The 27880-nt window shown below is 45.3% G+C and overlaps 1 protein-coding gene across 5 annotated transcripts in view; it reads right to left on the bottom strand.

Annotated features, from left to right (window-relative positions):
• Nucleotides 1-7373: 7373 nt before the first annotated feature.
• The window catches only part of LOC115541861 (motile sperm domain-containing protein 2), an 85098-nt gene continuing 64591 nt past the window's right edge, over nucleotides 7374-27880 (bottom strand). For 2 of the 5 annotated variants that reach the window (XM_030353746.1, XM_030353744.1), the window contains exons 2-16: nucleotides 15628-15737; nucleotides 15456-15513; nucleotides 14814-14969; nucleotides 13934-14020; nucleotides 12381-12535; nucleotides 11629-11689; nucleotides 11472-11510; nucleotides 10937-11061; nucleotides 10439-10570; nucleotides 9332-9411; nucleotides 9152-9245; nucleotides 8900-8996; nucleotides 8433-8562; nucleotides 8133-8241; nucleotides 7374-7787 (exon numbers count right to left, since the gene is read on the bottom strand). In XM_030353746.1, the coding sequence (XP_030209606.1) occupies nucleotides 7635-7787; nucleotides 8133-8241; nucleotides 8433-8562; nucleotides 8900-8996; nucleotides 9152-9245; nucleotides 9332-9411; nucleotides 10439-10570; nucleotides 10937-11061; nucleotides 11472-11510; nucleotides 11629-11689; nucleotides 12381-12535; nucleotides 13934-14020; nucleotides 14814-14969; nucleotides 15456-15513; nucleotides 15628-15663 (1512 nt within the window). In that variant the 5' untranslated portion in view covers nucleotides 15664-15737 and the 3' untranslated portion in view covers nucleotides 7374-7634. Of the gene's footprint in view, nucleotides 7788-8132; nucleotides 8242-8432; nucleotides 8563-8899; nucleotides 8997-9151; nucleotides 9246-9331; nucleotides 9412-10438; nucleotides 10571-10936; nucleotides 11062-11471; nucleotides 11511-11628; nucleotides 11690-12380; nucleotides 12536-13933; nucleotides 14021-14813; nucleotides 14970-15101; nucleotides 15138-15455; nucleotides 15540-15627; nucleotides 15911-27880 lie in introns of those variants that run through there. The other 3 variants (XM_030353745.1, XM_030353747.1, XM_030353748.1) reach the window with 3 other exon arrangements.

The following is a 27880-nucleotide window of genomic DNA, read 5'->3' as shown; positions in this document are numbered from 1 at the left end:
CGGCTGTCGATCAGGTGGTACCACTTTTCCACACGGATACTACAGTGCTTCTGGAAGTACTTCTTTAGACGGCCAGCGTAGACGGCACCGCAGACTTCAGCCTTGACAGCGTCGCCCTTGTGGTCTAGAGGAGTCAACCTGGCTTTGGCTTCGACCAGTCGTAGGGTCACAGTGTGTGGCATTTCCCACCGTAGGTACAGTACAGCACCATAGGAACGCTCGCTGCCATCAGAGAAGGTGATACCGCAGGGTTTGGCACAAGAGTCAGGTGGTGTCAAGGCTCTGGTGAACTTCACCCGACTGAGCTCAGCGTAGTCTTCAAAGAGGCAGATGGCGTCTTCCCGAAGGCCCTCGGACAAAGGTGCGTCCCATGTATCCTCAGCTGGACTGTGCTTAACTCTTGCCTCCTGGAATGCTCTTCTTACCAGGATGGCTCCCTTCTGCTTGACCGGTGCTGCAAGGCCGAGGGGATCGTACAGCCCAGAGACTTGACTGAGGAGCTCTCGCCGGGTAAGTGGATTTGGTGCCTGGGCCCTGACTTCCTCTTTTGACAGGTTTACTCCCAGCCGCATTTTCTTCTTCTTTTTGGAGAAGTTCACAGCCACCATTAGGTGAAGCTTGTCGTGCTCTGGATCGTACCCAAGACCCAGGGCTTTGTTGTTCTCCTCTGAGAGTTGGTTTGGGAGGACCATCACTGAGGGTTCTTTCTTCTGGGGGTCACCTGGTTCTGACCTCCCACTTTGGCCTGAGTAGACCCATGGCTTCATATAGAATCCACCAGCTTCCAGGATTTGCTCAACGTTTGCCGTGATTTGCTTGAGCTTGTTCAGGTTGTCATTCGAGACCAAGATGTCATCGACGTACGCGTCTTGCTCCAGCACTCGACGCTCTTCTGCGAGATGGTGGATCATGGGCAAATTTGCAGTTTCCCGCATGGCGACTTGTGCGATACAGCCTGCTGGTTTGTCGCCAATGTTGACCCTCGTGATGGCATATTCCTGGATGTCCTCCTCCTCAGAGTCTCTCCACAGGAAGCGGTGGAGATGCACTTCTTGGTCCTCAAGCCATACAGAATTGTACATTTTTTTTATGTCCCCAAGTGCGGCGAAGACTCCTTGCCGGAATCGGATGAGGACAGCACGAATGTCGTTAAGGACGTCTGGACCTTTGAGGAGTAGGTCATTCAGGCTCTGGCCCTTGAATTTCTGACTATTATTCCAGACCAAACGGACTGGTGTAGTCACAGAGTGCGGATTTGGAGCAATCAAGTGGCTGATGTACCACACAGGCCCAGTCCAGCTTGCCGAATCTTCTTTGGACAGTTTGACTGCAGCTCTCCGGTCGACCATCTCATGGACTTGAGCTTTGTAGGCCGCCTTCCATTTTGGCTCCTTTGCCAACTGTTTTTCTGTCCTCAGGAATGTTGCTTCGACAGCTCTCCTGTTGTTCGGCAGTGTTGCTGGGTCTTCCACCCAGGGGTATTTGGCATGCCAGTGTGGTTTCTCGCTGTGGCGATCTCCGGTGGTGTATGTCAGTCCACTCTTTATTTGCTCCAGTTCTCGCTCCTCTGAGATTGACATCTCCTTCCCTCCAGGCTGGCAATTTCCACACCTGCAGCCGCTGCACCTGGGCTCGCACGCGGCCCCGATGCTGTCCCACTTCCACCAGGTCATGAAGTCTCGACTGGCAGAAGATGTAGTGGCTTGGGAAAGTTGAGGTGGCTGTACTGGGCCGTGGGTGATCTCTCTGTACCCTACAGCTGCTATGCGCATGGAGCGAGCAAAGTGGGTTCTGGACCCGTGGGCAGTGATTTTGACTTCCTCCAAGAGGTCTGGATGAGAGCCGCCCACTGTTTTCCCGAGGGGGCCATCCCACAGGACAAGGTCACCGATAGAGCGCACCTTTTGAGGGACGAGTTGCCCTTCTTTGTGGCTGATGAGCAGTTCGATCTTGGTGGGACGGACCAGTTCATGGAGAGGGACGTCGGGGAATAGTTTCTGCAGAGTTTTGGGTGGCACATGACTACGGACCTTTGCGATGCTGTCCAGCCCGTAGCACACGAGCTGGTGGGATCTGAGGGTTCCTTTTGAAGTTGAGACCCGGATCTTCAGGAGGTAACGCTTGGTCTCCACTGTCACCTGCATCCCACCGACTCCATGGACTATGAGCGTCACAACCTCACTCCTCAAATTCAGCTCACCAGCAGCTTCATGAGTTATGTAATTTGTGTCGGACGCCAAGTCTATTAACGTCCCAATCTTTTGGCCAGCGTTTGCGGTGACTTCCAGGATCATCATGATGACAGGGAACTCCTCAAGGCCATTTTCTGCCAGCAGACTCCTCCCTGGCACTGCAGAGGTGGACGTCTTGGCGACAGAGTTTCAGAACGCGTACCGACATCGCTGAGCAAGGTCGGGGGCCAGGCTCTTCAGGAACTCTTCTTGGGCCTCTGTGCCCTTTTTCCCTCCACCTTGTGCTGGACTGGGCTTTGGCCGCCGTGGCCCATCGCCTTGGCTTCCAGCCTTGGGACAGAGGTAGAAGTGATGACCCAGGCCTGGAGCACCCTTACACTCCTCGTTCTTTCACAGGAAGGTGGTCTTGCACTCTGCGTAAACGTCGTGGACCTCGAGACACCTCCCACATGCGCTGATCCGCTCAACTGCTTCCTTCTTCTCAGGTACTTTGAAAGTTTTGAATTTTTTGCAGTAGTACAGCTTTTTTCTGTGGCCCCTCTCTCCACAGACAACGCAGGGTGCTTGGGTGCTTTGGGAGTTGGTGGTCTTTGTGTGCGCATGCCTTTGTGGGACTCTAATGTCTCTCCTGCTGGGTTCATCATCCTTCAGTTGGTCTAGCTGCTCATAAATCTTCTCCTGACTTCTCAGGAACTTGAGGAGCATGTCAAACCTGTCTTCCGGGGAGGCGTCTTCAGAGTCTTCCTCTTCTGCCACATGGAGCAGCCATTCTTTCTTTAGGCCCTCTGCCAGCTTACTTTCCAGGGACTTCGTGACGAGTGGGTTCTTTAGAGCGCCAGTGTTTCCCAGTGCACTGAGGTCGTACAGGGCCCTTTCCACGATTTGGATTAAGTCCACAATCTTCCTAGGTTGGTGACTTTTTACTGGTGGCAGCGCCTGTAGTTCCTCAATGATTTCCAATGCAATAGAAGTTTTGTTGCCAAACCGGTTTCCGAGGACCCGGAAGATCTCCTCTGCCGTCCCGTAAGTTGACAGGCGCAGATCTCTTGCCACTTTGTCCTCCAGGCTGCCCAACAGCTGGATCTTCTTCACCTCTTTGGACCCGGTTGGTTCTCCTTGCCTTTGGAGTGCCTCCCATTCCCTTCTCCAGAGGTAGAAGTTGCGCTTGTTGCCATCAAACTGTGGAAGCGCTGTTGGCTTCAGCTTGATGTTGGGTGACTGTTGTGATGTTTTTTCTGAGGACTTGCTGTCCAGCTTTGTCTGCAGCAGGCCAGCCTTCTCAGAGGTTAACTCCAACAGTGAGCCCTCCACATTCCTGATGCGCTGCTGGTAGTCAGGTCGCTCCTCATCTGGGACCCACCGAGTCCATTGCCGCATGGTGTCTTTCGTTCTCACCAGCCGCTCAAGGTTGCTGAGCATCAGCTCATAAACCTCCAGCCTCAGGTCGGACTTTCTTCCCGTCAGCCGCTTGCAGTCCTTTTCAGCTGCCTCCAGTGCCAGAGCGAGTTCAGCGCAGCCAAAATTTTGCCACAGCACCTTTTGGACGACATCCTCCACCTCTTCCAGTTTCTGTTCGCAGTCCTCCGTCGTTCTCTTCACCTCAGCATTGATGTCTGCTTTCGCAGTGGCTTCGAGCTCCGACTCGTCTGTGAAGATTTCCACCTCCTCATTTGCCTCCATCACCTTTTCAGCCTCAAGCTTGACCTTGCTGAAGGCTTCCATCAGTTCTTCCGCCGACATTTTCCGGCAGGACTTCAGAAGTGAGTTTGCTTGTCGGGTGAACCTCTGCTTGGCAGTCGTTCTCTCTCTTTTCAGCTGTTGTAGAGACTTTGAATCCGCCATTTTGGGCTTTGGGAAGATCGATGGGCCTGGATTTTCAGCGGCAGTCGGGCTGGGCGTGGACTCAGCGGCAGGCGGGCTGGGCGTGGACTCAGCGGCAGGCGGGCTGGGCGTGGACTCAGCGGCAGGCGGGCTGGGCGTGGACTCAGCGGCAGGCGGGCTGGGCGTGGACTCAGCAGCAGGCGGGCTGGGCGTGGACTCAGTCTGGCTGGATCCTCAATCAGCTGAGTGGCGGTTTTTTACTGTCAAGTTGTACGGTTTTGTTTTGGTTTTTTGGTGAGTTTTCAGTTTTGTTTGGTTGGTTTTAAGCACTGTGTTTTTCCCCAACTCGAAAAGGATGTTACACTGAAGGAGTTCTGCAGACTGCAGGCACTGGGTTTCACTCAAGGACTGGACAGACAACAGTTGTTTCCGTTTTTGGTCTTTCCTCTTTTTTTTTCTTTTTTTTTAGAATATAGAGCACAAGTCCAAAGGTTTGCAATGGTTAGCCCTTAGTCCTTAGGTAAAAAACCTAAGATAAACAGACATGAAGATACACAGAGAAGTAGTTAGTTGTCACTTGAATAAATGTGCAAAATGCAATAAATGTGCAAAATGCAAATACATGGATGAAATGTGCAAATATGCTATAATCCTGTGCAAATACATGAATGAAATGCAAATATGCTTCAAATAAATATTTACCAAATTTGCCATGTTACAACACTAGGAAAAATAAATATTAGCAATATTTCATTTAAGACTTGTAGAAAAATAGTAATCCGTACAAAGTGAGTATACATTAAATTGACCAGAAACTACCCCAATTCAATGAACATGAGCAACCCCACTATGAAATATGAAGCGCCCGTGCCCGCCTGGAGATGCGTGGTTAAAAGAGTTAAAGCCATTTCGCTAAAACCACAACCAATAGACTGCAAAGTCTCAGATGCAACGTGCCCAGGCCACCAAGCCCCTTGTTCCGTTTTCAACCAACATTAAAACACTACAATGGTGACAATCAGTGCAAACACCAAGCTCCAAACATGCCGACCGTACACGCCACAAATCCAACCAAACGAGTCAAGCGCTTACCGGCAGCCTCTCCAATTTTCAGCGTTACGTTCCTGCACAGCACTTCTTCCAAACTGAGAGCAAGCACAGTTTAATTTCCGTGTTACTCTCACCAGTGTGTCTCCCCAACTAAAGGCCAACCAGATAAATAAGCACCTGTGAGCTGAATGCAGCACAACCAAATCAGTAGAACCGCGGACAGCTGACACTCATTAGTTGACTCGCGCTTCTCTTAATCTTAATAAACTCTCATTTACCGCGGCTAACACACCACCTATTTTTTCTATTTAATTTTTCTGTTTTTAATTTTTCCCGTGCATTTTCCCTGTGGATTTAAACAAACCGCTGCAGACCTAGTCTGACGCGACACCCACAAACACACACACACACACACGCACCCACCTGCATTTTTCCTGTGAATTCAAACCAAAACGCTGCAGACCTAGTCTGACGCGACACTTACGTTCCTTCTCTCTCTCTACCTCTCTTTACCTCTCTTTACCTACTTCCTTTGCTTTCACAAGTCTCCATAACCATTTTCACTTTCAGTAATCCTTTCCTTTCTTTTCTGGTTTATTAGTTTTTGGACACACTCCAAAACTAGATTATTAATCTCAAAAGGCCATCGAAAGATACGAATCTCCCCAAAGAAAATTCTAACCGGAAAGCCTTCTCCAATCTCATCGCCAATCCAAACACTCCTCTTTCCTTCTTCTGTCTCACTCTTCACAAATCACTTAATTTGACCCCTCTAACTCAACTCAATGCTAACACTTTCTCACTCACTCACTCCTCACTCACTCGCTCACATATACACCTTAAAATAAGTATTCTCCGATTGTCATCTTTGGAGCTGTAACACATGACAACTTCATCCGAATCTAATGACCTGGCCCACCAGGATTCACTTTTAGGACACACCATCAACCACACACACACACACACACATACATACGCATACGCCAAGTATACACACACACACACCAAATATAGCAGAGCAAATTAAGGACAAAAGCAAAGATAAAGTTGTTTTCCGCTTCGGTTAGCTTTGTAATTTCTTATCACTACCTCCATGTCCCCAGGGACGTGCACAGGGGGGTTGCTCAGGTTGCTTGGGCAACTGCCCATATGCCCTCCTCGACTCAGGTTGCCCTTCGAGGAAAACAAATTTCAGTAGTCCCTGGACTACTGAAATGAATGGAGGCGGCGAGTTGCCGCGCGGCGTGTGAAAGCTGCTTTACGTAGCTGCAGCGCTGCACGCGACCGGAACACCGGCACCTGTGAGACGACTGCCTTGATGTTGTCGGAAAAGGTGAATTTGAGATGTATAACAAACAAACATCACGTTTTATGAAATGAATTACAATCTTCATAAATCCAGGCTCAGTTTGCCACGTAACGTTTTGCCTAAATAATCAGAGAGCTAGCTAGCTTGCAGACAAGCAGCCCGTTATCACATAGTCTACACATTTTTTGGTAGGCAAACTAAGCTACATGTCTGCTGATAGTTAGTTTCTAACATTTCGTTTTAACAAGAAGAATAAAAGATGGAAGTAATGCATCACATGAATTCTTTCATTCAAAATGGTTCATGCCTAAATCTTATCACTATTTTGGGTATTGTTTGTTATTGTTAAGTGAAGCCGAAATGCCCAGTGAAAAGAGGAGGATTCAGGAGAGAGAGACAACTAAAGGAGGCAGCAAAGAGCACATCACTACCCTGTCCGAAATCCGAAATCAGTGTGGTCAAGAGCGGCTGTCTGACCTCCTCCTGCTGTCCATAGAGAAGGACATACCAATCGACAGAGGTTCTGAAGGCTTCCCTTTTGAAGCTTTGCATTTTTAATATGTCAATTTGGAGAAACTTATCAGTGACTTTAAAGGATGTTGTTTAAATATGTTTGTGTTCATGTTATGTTCTTCTTCTTCAAGTCATGTTTTTCTGCATTATCGTTAGTAGTAGTTATTTCAGTGTTTTGCTTATTTGTATTAATAAAGACCCTTTTATTCTCAGTCCTTCATATAGCCTGTCAGTTTTGTTTTTTTTGTTTTTTTTTGGGGGGGGGGGGGGGGTGCCCTTTTTTCAGGTCGGAGCTGTTGTAAAAAGAGTTCCTAAAATCCCTACAGGATTACTGCTACATCAGGGAAACATATCAGCCAAACCATTGAATTCAGTATTTGAGCTTCAAAATGCTCATCCTGGGATAAACCAAGGTTGTACTTTTGTACTCCGCACTCGATTTTGAACGACACTGATGACATTTTGTTCATGCAATCCAAACCATAGGATAGATTTTATAATTCCAATATATTTATTGCCAGCTTTCCAATTAACAGAGATTTCACAAAAAATGATATATCCAGAGGTGGATGAGAAATAAGGCCCAAATAGATACAACTTTCAGTCAACAAACAAACAAACAGCTTGTTCCTCCCGCACACCCACACCCCTTCTCTTAGAAGTCTGTCAACCATACCCGACTTAGGGGTCTTCATCAGTGCTCTGGATCCAGCCGATCGGTTCCATTGCACAAGAAGCCTGGGGCCCGGTTAAAATAGCCCCAGCCCAGTGTGTTGAGTGTAGAGGCAACAGGATAAGATGGCCGTCAGAAGGGTGACCATGACGATCAAAACATTCTCCGTCCAGAGGCAGTGATCCAGCTTCTGTTCCAGGCGCCTGGATCCAGCTAGAAGTTTCAGCATCTACACACAGCATTGAGAAGGGCTTTTAAAAAGTCAAACCACTGCAGTTTTAGCCACAGTAGGTCAACCTTAATCACAGCTCGCGTCTCAAAAGGGACTCACAGGCCAGAGGGAAGAACCCTTGAGAAGGAACACAGAACAGAGGTTCCTCCTTTAAGGGGCATAAGGCATTAAGGTGCCACAGGCGCTTATGTCGCATGAAAGAAGACTAAAGGTCTCTTTTTTAGCAAGAAAGTTTTACAAGATAGTATTTAGAGGCAGAAGGTAAAAGGTTTTAGTATTATAATACACAACATGGTTCTTAACCATGCAGTGCCTCTTAAACCAATCTGGAGGGCCCGTTACCATAGTGTGCGTGTCCTGTTGGCCGCCAGTGCCGTTAGTTAGGTCTGCGTGGGGGTTGGTGGTCTGGATGTAGGCGGGTTTAACACCTTGAAGAACTTTACACTGTAACCTGGGGAAAGGGAAATGCAAAAAGGCCAATCAAAATCTGTGCAAAGATCGAAAAAAAATACAGAAACTTGACAATTAAAAAAAAAAGGTAGAAACTCTTTCCGAATACTCAATGCCAATAATATAATTATTCATAAAATAAAGAAAACACTGCAAATGTTCCTCCTCGTCCTCAGGGGAAGCCGCCCTCACCTGTGCTCCATCACTTTAGTCTTGGGGATGTCCTTCCAGAACTGGGCCAGGTCTTGGTTTTCCCCGGCAACGGCCTTCTCCATCTCAGCGGCCATTACTAGGAAGCGGTCCTGAGGAGAGGCCTGGGAGCCTGAGACAGCCAATCCCAGTGAGGGGAAATCTCGGAGAGCAAACCGTAGTAGCAGTACAGCATTTGAATTTTTTTTGTGTTCTTACACTCAATCTACTACTTATCTATCCATCAAACTCTAACATGCAAGCATGTAGCATTAATTGTATAGTCACACATGATTTCAAGCATGGCTCCTTAACTTGTATGCAAGGGAGTATGGGCCTTATTCACCTAGCGACCATCTTGGTTCTGAACGCTAGCTTGATGGGGAACTGAACTCAGAATTCTTCATTAACTTCCCCAACTCCGCTAGCGGTCAGAACCAAGATGCCCGGTAGAGGGCGGAGAGATCTACCTCCATGCAGTGAGACCATGATCTCCACGCTGGAACCCGGATCCAGGACACCACTGCTGGGCTTCACCCTGTAGTTGTCTGGGGCCGTGGTACGAACCTTGACACAACATATCCAGGTGCACAGTAAGAGTTATGTTAAAGGGATAGACTTACAGAGTAATGTACGTCAAGTGTTTAGCATGTAGCATTGTTTATTGCCGTTACACATAATACAATAAAGAGTCTTTGTCTTATTATTAAGGCGAGACTCACCTTATAGGCCACCGGGTTTTTGGGGATGTTCTCAAGAAGGATGACACATCGTCGGTCACCCATTGACTGGCCGAAGCACAGTTCCCGCCCTGGGCTGAGAAAGAGAAGGCACAACTGTGATCGTCCAAACCCGTCGCACAACAAGGTCAGCGGTCATCGCTAGGAAGAAGCCAACGCTACCTGAAGCGGAGCAGGGAGCCTGTGATGGTGGTGGTGGTGGGTCGTCTGGGGGGCCTGGCCCTGGAGTCGACGTCCCCCTCCTCCATACATGGCGGGTAGGGACACACAGACACACACCCATGATCCCACACAGCTACAGCGGGGGATGGGAACGTACGCGCACAGGTATGTGGAACCCTTTGTGCTCAATTGGTCTTCAGCTTGCATACAAAACTTTGATATTTATGAAAACGTACATTTGAAATACATTTCTGGCACTTGATGTAAACGCTTTTTGTATACTTCAAAATAGGATTTATGTAGCGACTTACCTTAAAAAAGTCTTTGTCCTCGAGACTCACTTGTTCAGAGTTCACCTCGACTCTGCATAGCCACCCCCTCCCACCCCTCCTACTTATTGTATGATGTACGTCCTGGCACTTAATGTATGCACTTATTGTATGTCGTACAATGTCAAAAATATATAGTACTTGGTTGTTTAGCAGCTTATCCTATCTATCTTTGTTGTCTACGTGGAATGGGTTAACCTAGCAATTGTAAGTTCTTGGCACTTACAATTGTTGGTTCTTTGAAGATCCTTACTGTACCGACAGTGAAAAAGTGTTGTTTTTCCTTCTGAGAAATGTACTTATTGTAAAATTGTCGATTTAAATATAAGAGTCCCTGAATATAAATGAATTCCCTGAATATAAATGAAATACAAGACAAAATGCAGACCCCAGACTATTTCATATTCATAAAGCATATAATAAAGTATATGATCATAATAACGGGTTTTTAAAAAAACATGGTGTGTTGTCATAGTTGTCTCATCATAGCGATCAAGCTATTATAAATCCCTGTTTTGCAACAAGAAGGCTTTGATTCCAGTGCTTTATCACAGAGGGGGATGCAGTTCAGTGGTAGAGCGCATGCTTTGCATGTATGAGGCCCCGGGTTCAATCCCGCATCTCGTGTGTTTGCCAGCCCACATTAATAAACCCCTTTAGGCAAGTTTCTTCTAAAATTCATGCTGTTAACACAATGGTTACTAGATTTTCAGAAATAAAATAAATAAATATAATGAATAAGTGCAGTACGCTGCGGTGCCATTCTGTTTCCACAGACCTTCCTGAGCCGTGGCTCCGGGTCGGCCGTCTCCTTGACCCCCGCGTCACCCGCCTCCCCCTGGCCCGACTCGGACAGCGGCGGCTGGAAGTCGTCGTCTGGCAGAGGAGGGTAACTGTACTCGAAGACATCCTGCAACACAGCCAAAGACACGGGAACGTTATTCCAAACTATCTCACTGCTACAAAACATCCCATTACATTTGCATTTACTATCAGGGCATTTAACACGTGACGTTTTAATCCAAAGCCAATAACAATAAGAACATTGGTCAGAAGAAAGAAACAATATATCACTGTCAGTAAAGTAAGGCTGTTCATAAAAACAAGTGCTAAGCATTTAAAATTGCTTCCTCATTAGACAGTAAGCACTCTAAACATTGTTGTGGAGGACTTGTTCACATAAAGAGATTGTTCTGAGGGTTGAATGAATTATGAATGACCCGTCCCCCAGTAGCCCAGACCCCGTGTCCTCATGGCAGCGGGCGGGGGGGCGTACCATCCCACCCATGTGCAGGGGGAGCTGCTCCAGCTCGATGTAGGTCTGCACGTCGTGCCGCGTCACAAACTTCAGCTTGTCGATGGCGTCCGGCCCAAGCCAGGACTTCACAATCTTCCATGCCGCTGAGGGGGGGGGACACACACACACACACACACACACACACACACACACACACACACACACACACACACACACACACACACACACACACACACACACACACACACACACACACACACACACACACACACACACACACACACACACACACACACACCTTTTTATGAGTACATCAGGGATATACTAATAAAGCCTCTAAACAAAAAAAACAGGGTGTGTTGTCATAGTTCTTCAGCAGTGAAGGGCATAGAGCTATTGGAGGGTTTTTACTCATGGGGCATTATTGCATCAAGCTGTTTTATAAATGCATGAAATTCAATACCAAGGAACCCACCCCCCCATTAAACACACCCAACTGTCACAGAACAGCTGCCGCTCGGTGTGCGGCGTTCAGAGTCTCCACGACACTCACCGTTCATAATCCATGGCAGCTCAAATATGAGGATTTTAGCTGGGAACAAAACCAAAAAATATAGATAAGTACAAAACAGCTGGGTAGTATTAATTCAAAAGGTAAACGGATGATTCTGGAGCTGTGTGAATGTTGTCTCATGAGGATCAACACCTACCCAGCAGTCTGGGGTAATACACTTGAAAGCAGGTGATGAGGAACCTCAGGAACTCCATGTCCTGGGAGGGAAACAGGTGTTTGGAGAAATCTCAGCATGAAACACAACAGAAGTGGGATAAACAAAGTGCCAGGAAACTCTTAGCTATGACATTACTCAAATGGCACTCTCTACCAAACATAATTAACAATCACTGACAGTTTCTTATATCAGGTAGATTTCCATATACAGTGATGTGATAAAGTTAAACAAAATAGAGAAATACCTTGGCAAACCAACAAAAGTGTCACGATAATAGTCCCTGGCTGCCGCTTACACCTTTACATTACATTTAAGGCATTTAGCAGACACTTCTATCCAAAGCGACTTACAATAAGCACATTTTTTAGAAGAAGGTGAAACAACAATATATCGCTGTCGGTACAGAAAGGATGTTGATAGAACCAAGTGCCAAGCACTAACAATCACTAGGTCAACCCATTCCCTGTAGACAACAAAGATAGCTAGGATAAGACAGCCTTTATGGGTCGTAGGTATATGTTAAACATGCATTTCCTCATTTATATAATGCTCCTCTAAAACTTTTCCCAACTTTTTTGATTTGTGCAAATGTACCAAAGTGCGTTGGCAATTTGAGTTTCCCCATACTACACTGGGTTGACTCCTCCGCTCCTCTTTTAAAACCACGCAACAGGGGGTAGGCCGGGGTGCCTCATCCAAACAAAACAGGAGGTCACAGAAGGGAGTCTCACCACGTTGCCCAGGCCGGACTCGGACATGTCGAACACGGTGGTGAGCAGGGCGCCCGGCTCGTGCCTGACGAAGCGCTCCAGCCAGAAGGCCAGGTACCTTTTCTTCTCCTGCAGCGTACGGCTATCCTTTGCCTGGAGCTTCAAGCGGAACCAGACTGACGCCACAAACAGATTAGTCCTGGCCCTGACATCCTGACATTTATGTCGAGAGGTTCTCGACATAAATTCATGGAGTCAAAGCACCAACAGGGACAGGGGTTCTTATCAGCGTGCAGTGCCACGGTGTGCAGGGTTATGGGTTCTATTCCCTGGTCGACTTAATGTATTCACATCCCAAAAGGGAAAGGGTTACCCTGTGTATCATATTGTCAATGTATTCCCCCAAGGAATCCACTAACCCCAGACCAAACTCCAGGCCATACAAAAACTGATTATTTACATATTTCTGTAAATTGCCCAGCATTTCTGCACTAGAATCAATCCTGGCTGGTACCTCTACCGCGACTTGTACTTAATTCTACTCCTCTTGTATTGTTGCTGATTTTGAGGGTTAGGCATGTGTGTGGTAGTTGAGGGACCAAGCCTAATAATTTCCTCTTATGTTTTTATAAATAATTAGGGGTCCAAGCCAACAGGTTGGATCCCTATTGTTTTTGTAAGGATTATTATTATACTTCACGCCTTGAAAGTGGTACTACAGCCCAAACCGTAAATGGTGCACACGCGCCAATTACATGACTAGATCCAGGTCCGGCACCGCTACTCAGATAACCAAATCCAGACACACCGGTCCCTAACTCCCACACAGAACCTCTCAGAGTCCAAAAACTTGTACACACAGATGCACTGGAGTCTGCTGCATCTTTTGGCCTAGGCCACGCCCATTTGCGTCTAGGAATATTTTTCGCAAAATCGCGAAAACCGCAAAACTGATTTTTCCCTACTCCTCCCACATTTCTTGACCAATCGACACCAAACTTTGCACACGACATCTTCAGACGCACACGCAAAGGAATCGTAGGACAGTTTTTTGATCCGACCTTCGACGACGAAACGTTAGCGTTTTGAATATTGGCTTATGAGCTAAATTAGACGTGGAAAATCAAAAATCCCAAAAAATCCAAAATTAGACATCGGATCAAGTCCAAATTTTACAGACCTGTTGGTGCTAACCTTAATGTCGTTCGATAAAAAAAAATTGGAAAATTCCGCCATTAGGGGGCGCCATAAACGAGGAAATTGTATATCTTCTACAGAATTTCGCCTCAAACGCTACACTGACTGCTCGCTACTCCTACCACAGTCAAATCCTTTGTATCCACAGGTTCAGGGTAGCGTTTTGAACACATGCTTCGCGTTGTGCCGGCGAAATGCACATTTCTTGTCGCGTTGTGCCGGCGAAATGCACACTTCTTGTTCTGATTCTCTTAGTAATTCTGATTCTGATTCAGCATTGTAGGGTTCTTTGGCGCTTTTATATTAGCAGAAGACAAGCGTGTCGCAGGCTCCTAGATAAATAGGGAGAGAGAAATTTGTCATTTCAAAAAACCCACACAGCTTGTTGCCGTCTTTGTCGTAGCCTCGGAAATAATGCATCCCGGCCTCCAGGAAGGACTTCTGGAGATTGTCCTCTGCGATGTCTGGCGAGGGGAGCACACACAGAAACATGGGTATGCAAAACAAAAGCACATACCACTCCAATGTTGACCGCTGTAAACCATGAAAGCCATCAGGGCCAAAAGGGCACAAGTTCCTGGTCACTTAAAGTACTTAGTTGTGTAGCATCTTATCCTAGCTATCTGTGTTGTATACAGGGAATGGGTTAATCTAGCGATGTTAGTACTTGGCGCTTGGTTCTATGAACATCCATACTCTACCAATTAATTCATTTTTAATTAGTTTTATTGTGTGACAATGTTTATATGTGAAGCACTTTGAGTCTGCCTTATGTATAAAAAGGGCTTTATAAGTAAAGTTGCCTTGCCTACCAACAGCAATATATTGTTTCACCCCCTTCTTACCAATGTAATTATTGCAAGTCGCTTTGCATAAAAGTCTGCTAAATGCCCTCAATATTAATGTAAAAGTAAGTTCCATGGGTCCCTGAGCGACAGACGGAGGCTGACGCATCAGTCACATGGAGTCTGCCAATTGTATCTTCAACAGTAGACCCTCTATACTACTTTACAGCCAGTCCCATTGTCAACCTCTGTGTCAACATTTTGTTGACGTCGCTCATACATTAGAAGTATGCACTTGGTTTACTGTTCTGACTAAGACAGCGCAGGGTAGCATATAGCTTAATGATCAGGGTAATTTCATCGTCTGTGAACCAAATACCTTGATTCAGTAAAAAGCTTTTGATTAGGCTACTCTAAAGATCAAATCTCTGTCTGTCTGTCTGTCCATGTGTTTGTGTTATGGCTACAGCACCATTGACGCTGAACTCATTTCTCCATTGTAGGCTTTCGTCAATCATTTTCACGGTGTCTGCCACGACGTGACGTTTGGCCTCCAGGTAGCTCGCCACAAAGCCATCATCCTCCCAGAGCCGCTGCACGTCCACGGGCTGGTACCGGCCCGAACACTCTGGAGTGCACGAAAAGTTACATGCGTTACGCACAAATACACATTCATACATACATATACAAAATCTCATACGTCATGCAGGCGGTCATCATTGTAAGCCAAACATGTGTATTTTAATTGTATTTAGTTAACCTTTATTTATTCAGGGAAGGCCATTGGGAGCAGGCTCTTTTTCAATGACCCCCAGATTACAACACACAAATAAAAACAGAAGTACAAAATGACAATAGATATTAACAGACGGTCAAACAACCAGAACAACATTTCTACATATAAAAAATGCAATGGAACGATTGGGAAAGCTATTTAAAACCCGAGCAATCTTTATTTGATGAGATTTCGACCGTCCCCTTCAACGTCTCAATTGAAACATTCTGAACTCGTTCTGGGAGCCAGACAATACACTAAATGGATTCAAATAGGCTACGAATTGTTTAATTATGTTAACGTCCGACATTTGCATAAAAAATATTAAACATGCCTAACCTGGATCGTACTCCGAGCGAATCCTCTCTCGCGTTTCTTCAATCTTGTTTAGCATGGACTGTACAAAACAAACAACCACAACAACTACAACAGACAAGCAGCACTATTAATAAAACAGACATCAACCCATGCGGGTGCACAGCTCTCATGATCCAGACAGTGGCGTGCGTACCTCTGGGGTCTCGGACGGGTCCAGCTCGAAGGCCATGCTGGAGGGGAAGGTCTCAATGGATGATATGATCCTCTAGTGGTCGACGCGTCTCCCGGAGGAGCAGCTCTGCGCTACGGAGCAAAAGCACCAGGATGACATCAACCAATTCGTCAAACAATCAATCAGTGACATTCCGTGTTTGGTGATATGTTAAGAAATGCGCGAGATGAGGAAACGTCTCGAGGTATTCATTTTCAATTAGGTTTTTGTTACTGGTGCACCTGGGGGACAGGTGACGTCATCAGCCAGGTGACGTGTCACGTGAGTGAGGGTTATCGCCTCTATGGCAAGCCGAATTGTCATTTATTAACGAAGTTTGACTATCCGGAATTTTTAGTTTTGACTAGTCGAAACGACAGTTAGAGATATCTGTAATTCAGTTTGACTAGGCGAAACTGAATTACAGATATCTGCAATGACCTCACAGAAAACGACATTCAACTCGTCACACCTTAAATGACAATTGCAGATATCTGTAATTCAGTTTCGCCTAGGAAGAATGAAAGTTAAAGATATCTCAAACGTAATTTGAGTGTTGGGCATTACGTTTTAGATATCCAGAAATACGTAATTTCCCCTTGCCGCCATAATCAAAGAAGAAGTGGGTTCATTTCCGAATGGAATAAGAAAGGAGCAGTCATGGCGTTGGCTGTGATCGAAAACATCACGAGAAAATGCCATGAAATTGAACAAGCCCACACACAGGGGATGTGTGGAGAGAGAGAACGTCATTCTATTGAAAGCTGTCAAAGAAATCTCGGAAGAATTGAATATTTGATATCACCGGAGACCAACAACGAACTCAAACGCTGTTTGGCTGAACAGACAAATCTAGTTGGCACACATTTCCAGGCTAGGGAAGACCGAAGTTTCTCTCTCGGGCGCATTCGTTCAGGTGTGTCCGTTTATCACTGCATTCATAGGCCTATATGTAAGGGATAATGTAGAACGCCGGTCATTATCGGGAAAATAAGCCCCGACAGGGCAAACAGGACACTGACGCGCAGCGGAGATTCTTCGCCCTGAGGCCCAGTGCTCTCGTTACTGTCCTGTCGAATAAAGGCAACTTGTTTAAAATAAAGTTAGTTACCTTCAATAGTTGCCTCCAATTCTTATGAAAGCATAGTAAATATAGCCTATATTAAACATAAAGCTATAATGTCATATTACAGTGATAAAACGATATTTTACCTAGGCTAACTAAAACGCTATAACTATGAAAAGCCTGTCTGTTGCAAGATGTATATCCTCACACAAATGTATTAACCTATGTTTAGCAATAATTGTTTGTATTTATTAATTTACTGTATGTATCCATGTGCTTATTAGAGCAATCATTAAATGTATTGGTCTTACTGTTATGTCCACTGGTCACAGCAATAAATACAGTATTTTTGCAAATCCACAAGCCTCTCCACACCCAGGGTAGCCTATTGGCCTATTCATTAACAATATGCAATTTCAATGCATGTTGGAGAATTGGTATGCTGATATATAGGCCTACTTTCATTAATAAACAGTCCAATGCTGCCTCAACCCTTAAACCTTGTTGACTTTTTATTTTTTGTAGGGAGAGCAGGCCGACCAGCCATTGATGTTACCAGTGAACAGATAGAATTTCTGCTAGCGCAAGGCCATACAATTGCAAAAACTGCTGAAATACTTGGATTTTCCTCATCATTCTGTACAAGAAGTCAAAGTTGATGGGTATACCTGTCAGAAGTATGCGACCTGCAATAGATGATGGTGAACTACAACAACATGTGAGGCAACTTCAGGGCCAATATCCTAATTCTGGAAATGAGGTAATTGGTGGTCTTAATTTTTAGCCTGTATTTAATTCACATTTGTGTACCATTGTTTTTAGATTTTATTTTAACTTTTCCAAAATCTGTTACAGATTATTCAAGCCCTGTTGCGCACACAGGGGGCCCTATCTTGCATCCGGCGCAAGTGACTTAGTCACTGGTGCATGTGTCGTTGCTAGTTTACAACTGGCGCAGAGCGTTCTTTTCCCACCACCGCCACTCGCCGGTAAATTAGGGATTGATCATGCGCCCCAAGGGGCGGTTCGGCGGAAGGAGGAGGCGTGTTCTGGCGCAAACGGTATTTTGCCGTTTCTGAATACCATTGCGCTACTGACCAGGAAATACCTGGTTTAAAGTCAGCGGCGCGTTGTTCAGATGCTATTTTAAGGGCGCATGCATACATGTGCATGCGATGCATACGGATTGCTTGTGCACCTCGCGCATACACTTTGCTTCTCCCATCTACCTAGCCGCACATTCTTGGTAAATTATTTGGGAAAGAACAGCTGATGCAGCGGTAATAAGTTGTACTTTTAAATCAATGCATCTGCAAACACCGTACAGCAAACACATATTTTCTTGACAGAGACATCGTGTAGGCCTACATGCCCATAACTTTTAGGATTGATGAGTATTTGATCGTGAAAAACATTGTTTTACCGCGAGTGAGTGTAAAGAATGAATGAATGCGCGCGTGTGTGCTCTGTTTAAACACACGCAAACTAAACACGTAACGCATAATACAATCAATGGCAATGTCTATTACCGCGGGGACACATGCATATTAGGATAGCATACAATACTGATAAGAAACAATGTTTGTAATGTATTACGTATATCATTAAATAGAACCACAGTTAGGCCTACCGCATATCACATGTTATATCATATACGTTTTCTTTGCCGAAATTAATTTGAGGACTCAGTATTTCTGAAGTTGTGGAAGAAAACCCCTTATTCCATGTGTGAATTAGGCCATATTATTTGGCAATAAACTGAGCCATTTGCAGTTTGAAATTCATGTGCATTTGTCTCATCGGAGACTGCAGACTCGCTGTCAAAATATCAACTCGTCCGATTCAAATGCGCTCATGGCTCTTAAAGGGGATTGGAGCTGGCACTCTCAATGGTTTGTTGGACGTTACGCCCAAACCACACCTACGGGTAACTAGGCTGCTTCAGACCAACCCTTTTGACACTTGACACGCGACGCAAGTGTCATTTATCCGCCTGTGAAATAGCGTTAGCGCCGTAGAACCGCCCACAAAGCTACTTGCGCTTTGCGCTTCCCACTTGCGTTTCAGACCGTTAAAATAGGGTCCAGGGTGTCACGGTCCAGAGTGCGTGAGATGTTGACACGGGTGAATCCTACTGCTGCTGCAAGGAGATGGAGCCGGACAGTTGCAAGACGTGTTTATCATGTACCTTACCCCAACAGTTTGTGGCACATTGATGGGAACATGCGTCTGATAAGGTTATTATTACCAGATTTATTTGTCATACTTACTACCAGACAATAATTGTATTTGTTTTTCAACCTTTGTGACTCATGGTGCAATTGATGGATACTCCCGTCTGATTACTTACCTCAGCTGCAGCACAGACAATCGTTCCACAACAGTGCTTTCTCAGTTTTTGAAAGCAACATGCCTCTACGCCCTACCATCAAGAGTCAGATCTGATCATGGTGGTGAAAACATCCTTGTGGCTTTGTTCATGCATCTAGTTCAAGGTCTTGAACACAGAGGTTTCATAACCGGACGATCAGTTCACAATCAGAGAATTGAACGCCTTTGGCTTGACGTATTTTACCTAATGTTCTACTCCTTAGAGGATTCAGAGGTTCTAAACCCAGATAATGACCACAGACTATCACTGCATATTGTTTATCTTCCGGAGATTCAAAACAGACTGGAGCAGTTTAGACAGGCCTGGAACCTCCATCCGTTGCGAACAGAAAATAATCGCACATCAACTCAACTCTGGACAGAGGGCATGCTCAGAAATATTGCCACAGACAGCACAGCTGTCAACAATGTGTTTGGGGAAAATCGCTACAGCGACCAAAACATTGAGGCCATCCTAGCGCAGTACGGAATTCAAACACTGCCTACACTTGATGAGGAAGAGTTCCCAGCTGTAAGGGTAGAGCCACCTCAACTCATCCTCACTCAGCAACAACAAACATCTGTGCACAATGCAATCCAACACATTTCTGATTTGAAGATAAAATATCAGGCTTATCAGTATTTTGCAAACTGATCAGGTATAGTCCAATTCCAAGTCCAGAGACAACATTTTATTGGTTGCATATATTATCCAGGCTTCAAGAAAGGACTCCACCCCCTCCTCCCTTGGAGACTGGACTCCACCCCCTCTCCTCCCGTGGAGACAGGACTCCACCCCCTCTCCTCCCTTGGAGACAGGACTCCACCCCCTCCTCCCTTGGAGACAGGACTCCACCCCCTCTCCTCCCTTGGAGACAGGACTCCACCCCCTCTCCTACCTTGGAGACAGGACTCCACCCCCTCCTCCCTTGGAGATAGGACTCCACCCCCTCCTCCCTTGGAGACAGGACTCCACCCCCTCCTCCCTTGGAGACAGGACTCCACCCCCTCCTCCCTTGGTGACTGGACTCCACCCCCTCTCCTCCCGTGGAGACAGGACTCCACCCCATGAGTTACAGCGGCCCTCACAACCCCACACCACCACCCCACCCCTTTCAAGTGTATATTGTATATAGTTCTCTGCAAAACCTATGGTGGCATCATGCTTTCAGTGTGTATATTGTATATAGTTCTCTGCAAACCTATGGTGGCACCATGCCTTCAGTGTGTCTTGAACAACCACACATAAAAGGTTGCACATATTTTATTGACATTTTATCGTATTTGTCGAAATGCATACTTGACTGTAGATAGATTTATGAGTGAAGTTACCAACACAATAGATTGGCCAAATCAGGCCTCAACTGTGTGCGTATTTGAAAATGTGTCGCAGGGACTACAGTCAACAGCTATGCAGATTATCTTTTCTATTCCCCTTTCTCATATTTGGTGTGTGTGTGTGTGTGTGTGTGTGTGTGTGTGTGTGTGTGTGTGTGTGTGTGTGTGTGTGTGTGTGTGTGTGTGTGTGTGTGTGTGTGTGAATGAGGGTGGTTCATTCTGTGTAATTCAGAAGGTAGAGACAGGTAAATTGCATATTTCCTATTTAGGGGTCCAAGCCAACAGGTTGGATCCCTATTGTTTTTGTAAGGATTATTATTATTAGGGGTCCAAGCCAACAGGTTGGATCCCTATTGTTTTTGTAAGGATTCTTATTAGGGGTCCAAGCCAACAGGTTGGATCCCTATTGTTTTTGTAAGGATATTTTTAGGGGTCCAAGCCAACAGGTTGGATCCCTATTGTTTTTGTAAGGTTTTTTTTTCTTCCTATACTTACCTCCCTAAAACTGGTACCACAGCCCAAACCGTAAATGGTGCGGACACGCCAATTGCAAGACTAGATCCAGATCTCTTCGGACTACGCAGACGACAAAATCCAGACACGCCGGTCCCTAGGTGGCGCAATACCAAGGAAAACGCGTTTGGGGCTATAACTCCCACACCGAACCTCCCAGAGTCCAAAAACTTGTACACACAGATGCATTGGAGTCTGCTGCATCTTTTTTTTTTCAAGAAATGTGGGAGGAGTAGGGAAAATACAGTTTTGCGGTTTTCGCGATTTAGCGAAAAAAATTCACAGACGCAAATGGGCGTCCTCCCACATTTCACGCCCATTTGCGTCTGAATTTTTTTCGCTAAATCGCGAAAACCGCAAAACTGTATTTTCCCTACTCCTCCCACATTTCTTGACCAATCGACACCAAACTTTGCACACGACATCTTCAGACGCACACGCAAAGAAATCGTCGGACAGTTTTTTGATCCGACCTTCAACGACGAAACGGTAGCGTTTGGAATATTGGTTTATGAGCAAAATTAGACGTGGAAAATCCAAAATCCAAAAAAAAAAAAAATCTGACATCGGATCAAGTCCAAATTGTACACACATGTTGGTGCTAACCTTAATGTCGTTCGATAAAAAATTCGGAAAATTTCGCCACTGACTACTCGCTACTCCTACCACAGTCAAATCCTTTGTATCCACAGGTTCAGGGTAGCGTTTTGAACACATGCTTCGCGTTGTGCCGGCGAAATGCACATTTCTTGTCGCGTTGTGCCGGCGAAATGCACACTTCTTGGACCCCTGCATAACTGCTTGCAGTTCTAGTTTTTAGGGGTCCAAGCCAACAGGTTGGATCCCTATTGTTTTTGTAAGGATTCTTATTAGGGGTCCAAGCCAACAGGTTGGATCCTTATTGTTTTTGTAAGGATTTTTCCTATTATTAGGGGTCCAAGCCAACAGGTTGGATCCCTATTGTTTTTGTAGCGTTTCTTCTTTTTATACTTCCCGCGCTAAAAGTGGGCCCACAGCCCAAACCGTAAATGGTGCACACACGCCAATTGCATGACTAGATCCAGGTGCGTGTAGACTACGCAGACGACAAAATCCAGACATTTCGGTCCCTAGGTGGCGCTATACCTAGGAAAACATGTTTGGGGCTATAACTCCCACACCGAACCTCCCAGAGTCCAGAAACTTGTACACACAGATGCAATGGAGTCTGCTGCATCTTTTGGCATAGGCCACGCCCATTTGCGTCAATGAATATTTTTCGCTAAATCGCGAAAACCGCAAAACGGTTTTTTCGCTACTCCTCCCACATTTCTCGCCCGATCAAAACCAAACTTTGCACACGGCATCTTCAGAGGCACACGCAAAGAAATCATACACACAATTATTTGATCCGACCTTCGACGACGAAACGGTATCGTTTTGAATATTTGTTTATTAGCTAAATTAGACGTGGAAAATCAAAAATACAAAAAAATCCAAAAGTAGACATCGGATCGAGTCCAAATTCTACACACATGTTGGTGCTAACCTTAATGACGTTCGATAAAAATTTCGGAATATTTCGCCATTAGGGGGCGCAATAAACGAGGAAATTGTATATCTTCTACAAAATTTCGCTGCGAAAACGCTACACTGACTTCTCGCTACTCCTACCACAGTCAAATCCTTTGTATCCACAGGTTCAGGGTAGCGTTTTTAACACATGCTTCGCGTTGTGCCGGCGAAATGCACATTTCTTGTCGCGTTGTGCCGGCGAAATGCACACTTCTTGTTAGGGGTCCAAGCCAACAGGTAGGATCCCTATTGTTTTTGTAAGGATTTTTTTTATTAGGGGTCCAAGCCAACAGGTTGGATCCCTATTGTTTTTGTAAGGATTTTTAGGGGTCCAAGCCAACAGGTTGGATCCCTATTGTTTTTGTAAGGATTTTTCCTATTATTATTATTAGGGGTCCAAGCCAACAGGTTGGATCCCTATTGTTTTTGTAAGGATTCTTTTTAGGGGTCCAAGCCAACAGGTTGGATCCCTATTGTTTTTGTAAGGATTTTTCTTATTAGGGGTCCAAGCCAACAGGTTGGATCCCTATTGTTTTTGTAGTGTTTGTTATTATTCCCCCGTAGAAGTGGGACCACAGCCCAAACCGTAAATGGTGCACACACGCCAATTGCATGACTAGATCCAGGTACGTGAGATGACGGCAGACGACCAAATCCAGACATGCCGGCCACTAGGTGGCGCTATACCAAGGAATACGCGTTTGGGGCTATAACTCCCACACCGAACCTCCCACAGTCAAAAACTTTTACCCACTTATTCACTGGAGTCTGCTGCATCTTTTGGCATAGGCCACGCCCATTTGCGTCAGGAATTTTTTTTCGCAAAATCGCGAAAACCGCAAAACTGTTTTTTCCCTACTCCTCCCACAGTTCTTCACCAATCGACACCAAACTTTGCACACGACATCTTCAGACGCACACGCAAAGAATGCACGAAACACTTTTTTGATCCGTCCTTCGATAACGAAACGGTAGCGTTTTGAATATTGGTTTATTAGCTAAATTAGACGTGGAATATCAAAAATCCAAAGAAATCCAAAATTAGACATCGGATCGAGTCCACATTTTACACACATGTTGGTGCTAACCTTAATGTCGTTCGATAAAAATTTCGGAAAATTTCGCCATTAGGGGGCGCAATAAACGAGGAAATTGTATATCTTCTACAAAATTTCGCAGCGAAAACGCTACACTGACTTCTCGCTACTCCTACCACAGTCAAATCCTTTGTATCCACAGGTTCAGGGTAGCGTTTTGAACACATGCCTCGCTTTGTGCCGGCGAAACGCACATTTCTTGTCGCGTTGTGCCGGCGAAATGCACACTTCTTGGACCCCTGCATAACTGCTTGCAGTTCTAGTTAGGGGTCCAAGCCAACAGGTTGGATCCCTATTGTTTTTGTAAGGATTTTTATTATTAGGGGTCCAAGCCAACAGGTTGGATCCCTATTGTTTTTGTAAGGATTTTTCTTCCTATTATTATTATTATACTTACCCCCCTAAAAGTGGTACCACAGCCCAAACCGTAAATGGTGCCCACACGCCGATTACATGACTAGATCCAGATCTCTTCGGACTACGCAGACGACAAAATCCAGACACGCCGGTCCCTAGGTGGCGCTATACCAAGGAATACGCGTTTGGGGCTATAACTCCCACATCGAACCTCCCACAGTCCAAAAACTTGTACACACAGATGCACTGGAGTCTGCTGCATCTTTTGGAATAGGCCACGCCCATTTGCGTCTAGAATTTTTTTTCGCAAAATCGCGAAAACCGCAAAACTGTTTTTTCGCTACTCCTCCCACATTTCTCGACCAATTGACACAAAACTTTGCACACGGCATCTTCAGACCTACACGAAAATAATTGCTGAATTTATTTTTTGATCCGACCTTCGACGACGAAACGGTATCGTTTTTAATATTTGTTTATTAGCTAAATTAGACGTGAAAAATCCAAAATCCAAAAAAATCCAAAATTACACATCGGATCGAGTCCAAATTTAACACACATGTTAGCGCCACCCTTAACGACGTTCGAATAAAAATTCGGAAAATTACGCCCTAAGGGGGCGCTATAAACGAGGAAATTGTATATCTTCTAATTGGCCAAAGGAATGTTCTTCAAACTCAAGGGAAACCATCAAGGGGCAAACCCGAGTCTATATAGAAAATATGGCCAAGAATTATTAATATGGGCGGGAGTTATTTGGCAAAGGAAAATTGTCTTTGGAAAATTTCGCCACAGGGCGGCGCCAAAAAACGACGACATTGTCTATCTCCTATTTGGCCAATGGAATGTTCTGAAAACGCGTTTTAGGCTATAACTCCCACACCGAAGCTCCCACAGTCAAAACCTTTATATCCACATGTTGTTCACGGTAGCGTTTTGAATACTTGCTTCGCGTTGTGGTGGCGAAATGCACATTTCTTGTCGCGTTGTGCCGGCGAAATGCACACTTCTTGGACCCCTGCATAACTGCTTGCAGTTCTAGTTATTATTATTATTATACTTCCTACCAAGAAAGTGCTACTACAGCCCAAACCGTAAATGGTGCACACACACCAATTACATGACTAGATCTAGGTACGTGAAGACTATGCAGACGACAAAATCCAGACACGCCGGCCACTAGGTGGCGCTATACCAAGGAAAGACGCGTTTGGGGCTATAACTCCCACACCGAACCTCCCACAGTCAAAAACTTGTACGCACATATTCACTGGAGTCTGCTGCATCTTTTGGCATAGGCCACGCCCATTTGCGTCTAGAATTTTTTTTCGCAAAATCGCGAAAACCGCAAAACTGTTTTTTCCATACTCCTCCCACATTTCTTGACCAATCGACACCAAACTTTGCACACGACATCTTCAGACGCACACGTAAAGAATGCATGAAAACACTTTTTTGATCCGACTTTCGACGACGAAACGGTAGCGTTTTGAACATTGGTTTATTAGCTACGTTTTACGTCGAAACGCAAAAAATCAAAAAATACCAAAATTAGACATCGGATCAAGCCCACATTTTAGACACATGTCGGTGTTACCCTTAATGGCGTTCAATAAAAATAACGGAATTTTTCGCCATTAGGGGGCGCTATAAACGAGGAAATTGTATATCTTCTAATTGGCCCAAGGAATGTTCTTCAGACTATAAGGGAACCATCAAGGGGCAAACCCGAGTCTATATAGAAAATATGGCCAAGAATTATTAATGTGGGCGGGAGTTATTTGGCAAAGGAAAATTGTCTTTGGAAAATGTCGCCACAGGGCGGCGCCAAAAAACGACGACATTGTCTATCTCCTATTTGGCCAATGTTCTGAAAACGCGTTTTAGGCTATAACTCCCACACCGAAGCTCCCACAGTCAAAACCTTTATATCCACATGTTGTTCACGGTAGCGTTTTCAATACTTGCTTCGCGTTGTGCCGGGGAAATGCACATTTCTTGTCGCGTTGTGCCGGCGAAATGCACACTTCTTGGACCCCTGCATAACTGCTTGCAGTTCTAGTTAGGGGTCCAAGCCAACAGGTTGGATCCCTATTGTTTTTGTAAGGATTTTTCCTATTATTATTATTATTATTATTATTATTAGGGGTCCAAGCCAACAGGTTGGATCCCTATTGTTTTTGTAAGGATTTTTATTATACTTCCCATCTAGAAGTGGTACCACAGCCCAAACCGTAAATGGTGCACACGCGCCAATTGCATCACTAGATCCAGGTCCGTGAACACTACGCAGACGACAAAATCCAGACATGCCGGCCACTAGGTGGCGCTATACCAAGGAATACGCGTTTTGGGCTATAACTCCCACACCGAACCTCCAAGAGTCCAAAAACTTGTACACACAGATGCACTGGAGTCTGCTGCATCTTTTGGCATAGGCCACGCCCATTTGCGTCTAGAAATATTTTTCGCAAAATCGCAAAAACCGCAAAACAGTTTTTTCCCTACTCCTCCCACATTTCTTGACCAATCGACACCAAACTTTGCACACGACATCTTCAGACGCACACGCAAAGAATGCATGAAACACTTTTTTGATGCGACCTTTGACGACGAAACGGTAGCTTTTTGAATATTGGTTTATGAGTTAAATTAGACGTGGAAAAACAAAAATCCAAAGAAATCCAAAATTAGACATCGGAACGAGTCCAAATTTTGCACACATGTTGGTGCTAACCTTAAGGTCGTACGATAAAAATTTCGGAAAATTTCGCCATTAGGGGGCGCAATAAACGAGGAAATTGTATATCTTCTACAAAATTTCGCCGCGAAAACGCTACACTGACTTCTCGCTACTCCTACCACAGTCAAATCCTTTGTATCCACAGGTTCAGGGTAGCATTTTGAACACATGCTTCGCGTTGTGCCGGCGAAACGCACATTTCTTGTCGCGTTGTGCCGGCGAAATGCACACTTCTTGGACCCCTGCATAACTGCTTGCAGTTCTAGTTAGGGGTCCAAGCCAACAGGTTGGATCCCTATTGTTTTTGTAAGGATTTTTATTATTATTAGGGGTCCAAGCCAACAGGTTGGATCCCTATTGTTTTTGTAAGGATTTTTATTATACTTCCCGCGGTGAAAGTGGAACCACAGCCCAAACCGTAAATGGTGCACACGCGCCAATTGCATGACTAGATCCAGAATCGGCACCGCTACTCAGATAACAAAATCCAGACACGCCGGCCACTAGGTGGCGCTATACCAAGGAATACGCGTTTGCGGCTATAACTCCCACACCGAACCTCCCAGAGTCCAAAAACTTGTACACACAGATGCACTGGAGTCTGCTGCATCTTTTGGCCTAGGCCACGCCCATTTGCGTCTAGGAATATTTTTCGCTAAATCGCGAAAACCGCAAAACTGTTTTTTCGCTACTCCTCCCACATTTCTTGACCAATCGACACCAAACTTTGCACACGACTTCTTCAGACACGCACGCAAAGAATGCATTAAACACTTTTTTGATCCGACCTTCGACGACGAAACGGTAGCGTTTTGAATATTGGTTTATTAGCTAAATAAGACGTGGAATATCAAAAATCCAAAGAAATCCAAAATTAGACATCGGATCGAGTCCAAATTTTACACACATGTTGGTGTTAACCTTAACGTCGTTCGATAAAAAATTCGGAAAAATTCGCCATTAGGGGGCGCAATAAACGAGGAAATTGTATATCGTCTACAAAATTTCGCCGCGAAAACGCTACACTGACTTCTCGCTACTCCTACCACAGTCTACACTGACTTCTCGCTACTCCTACCACAGTCAAATCCTTTGTATCCTCAGGTTCAGGGTAGCGTTTTGAACACATGCTTCGCGTTGTGCCGGCGAAACGCACATTTCTTGTCGCGTTGTGCCGGCGAAATGCACACTTCTTGG

The sequence above is a fragment of the Gadus morhua genome, chromosome 4, assembly GCF_902167405.1.
Source record: "Gadus morhua chromosome 4, gadMor3.0, whole genome shotgun sequence".
Taxonomy (NCBI): Eukaryota; Metazoa; Chordata; class Actinopteri; order Gadiformes; family Gadidae; genus Gadus; species Gadus morhua.
This window is presented reverse-complemented; position numbering and strand designations above follow the sequence as displayed.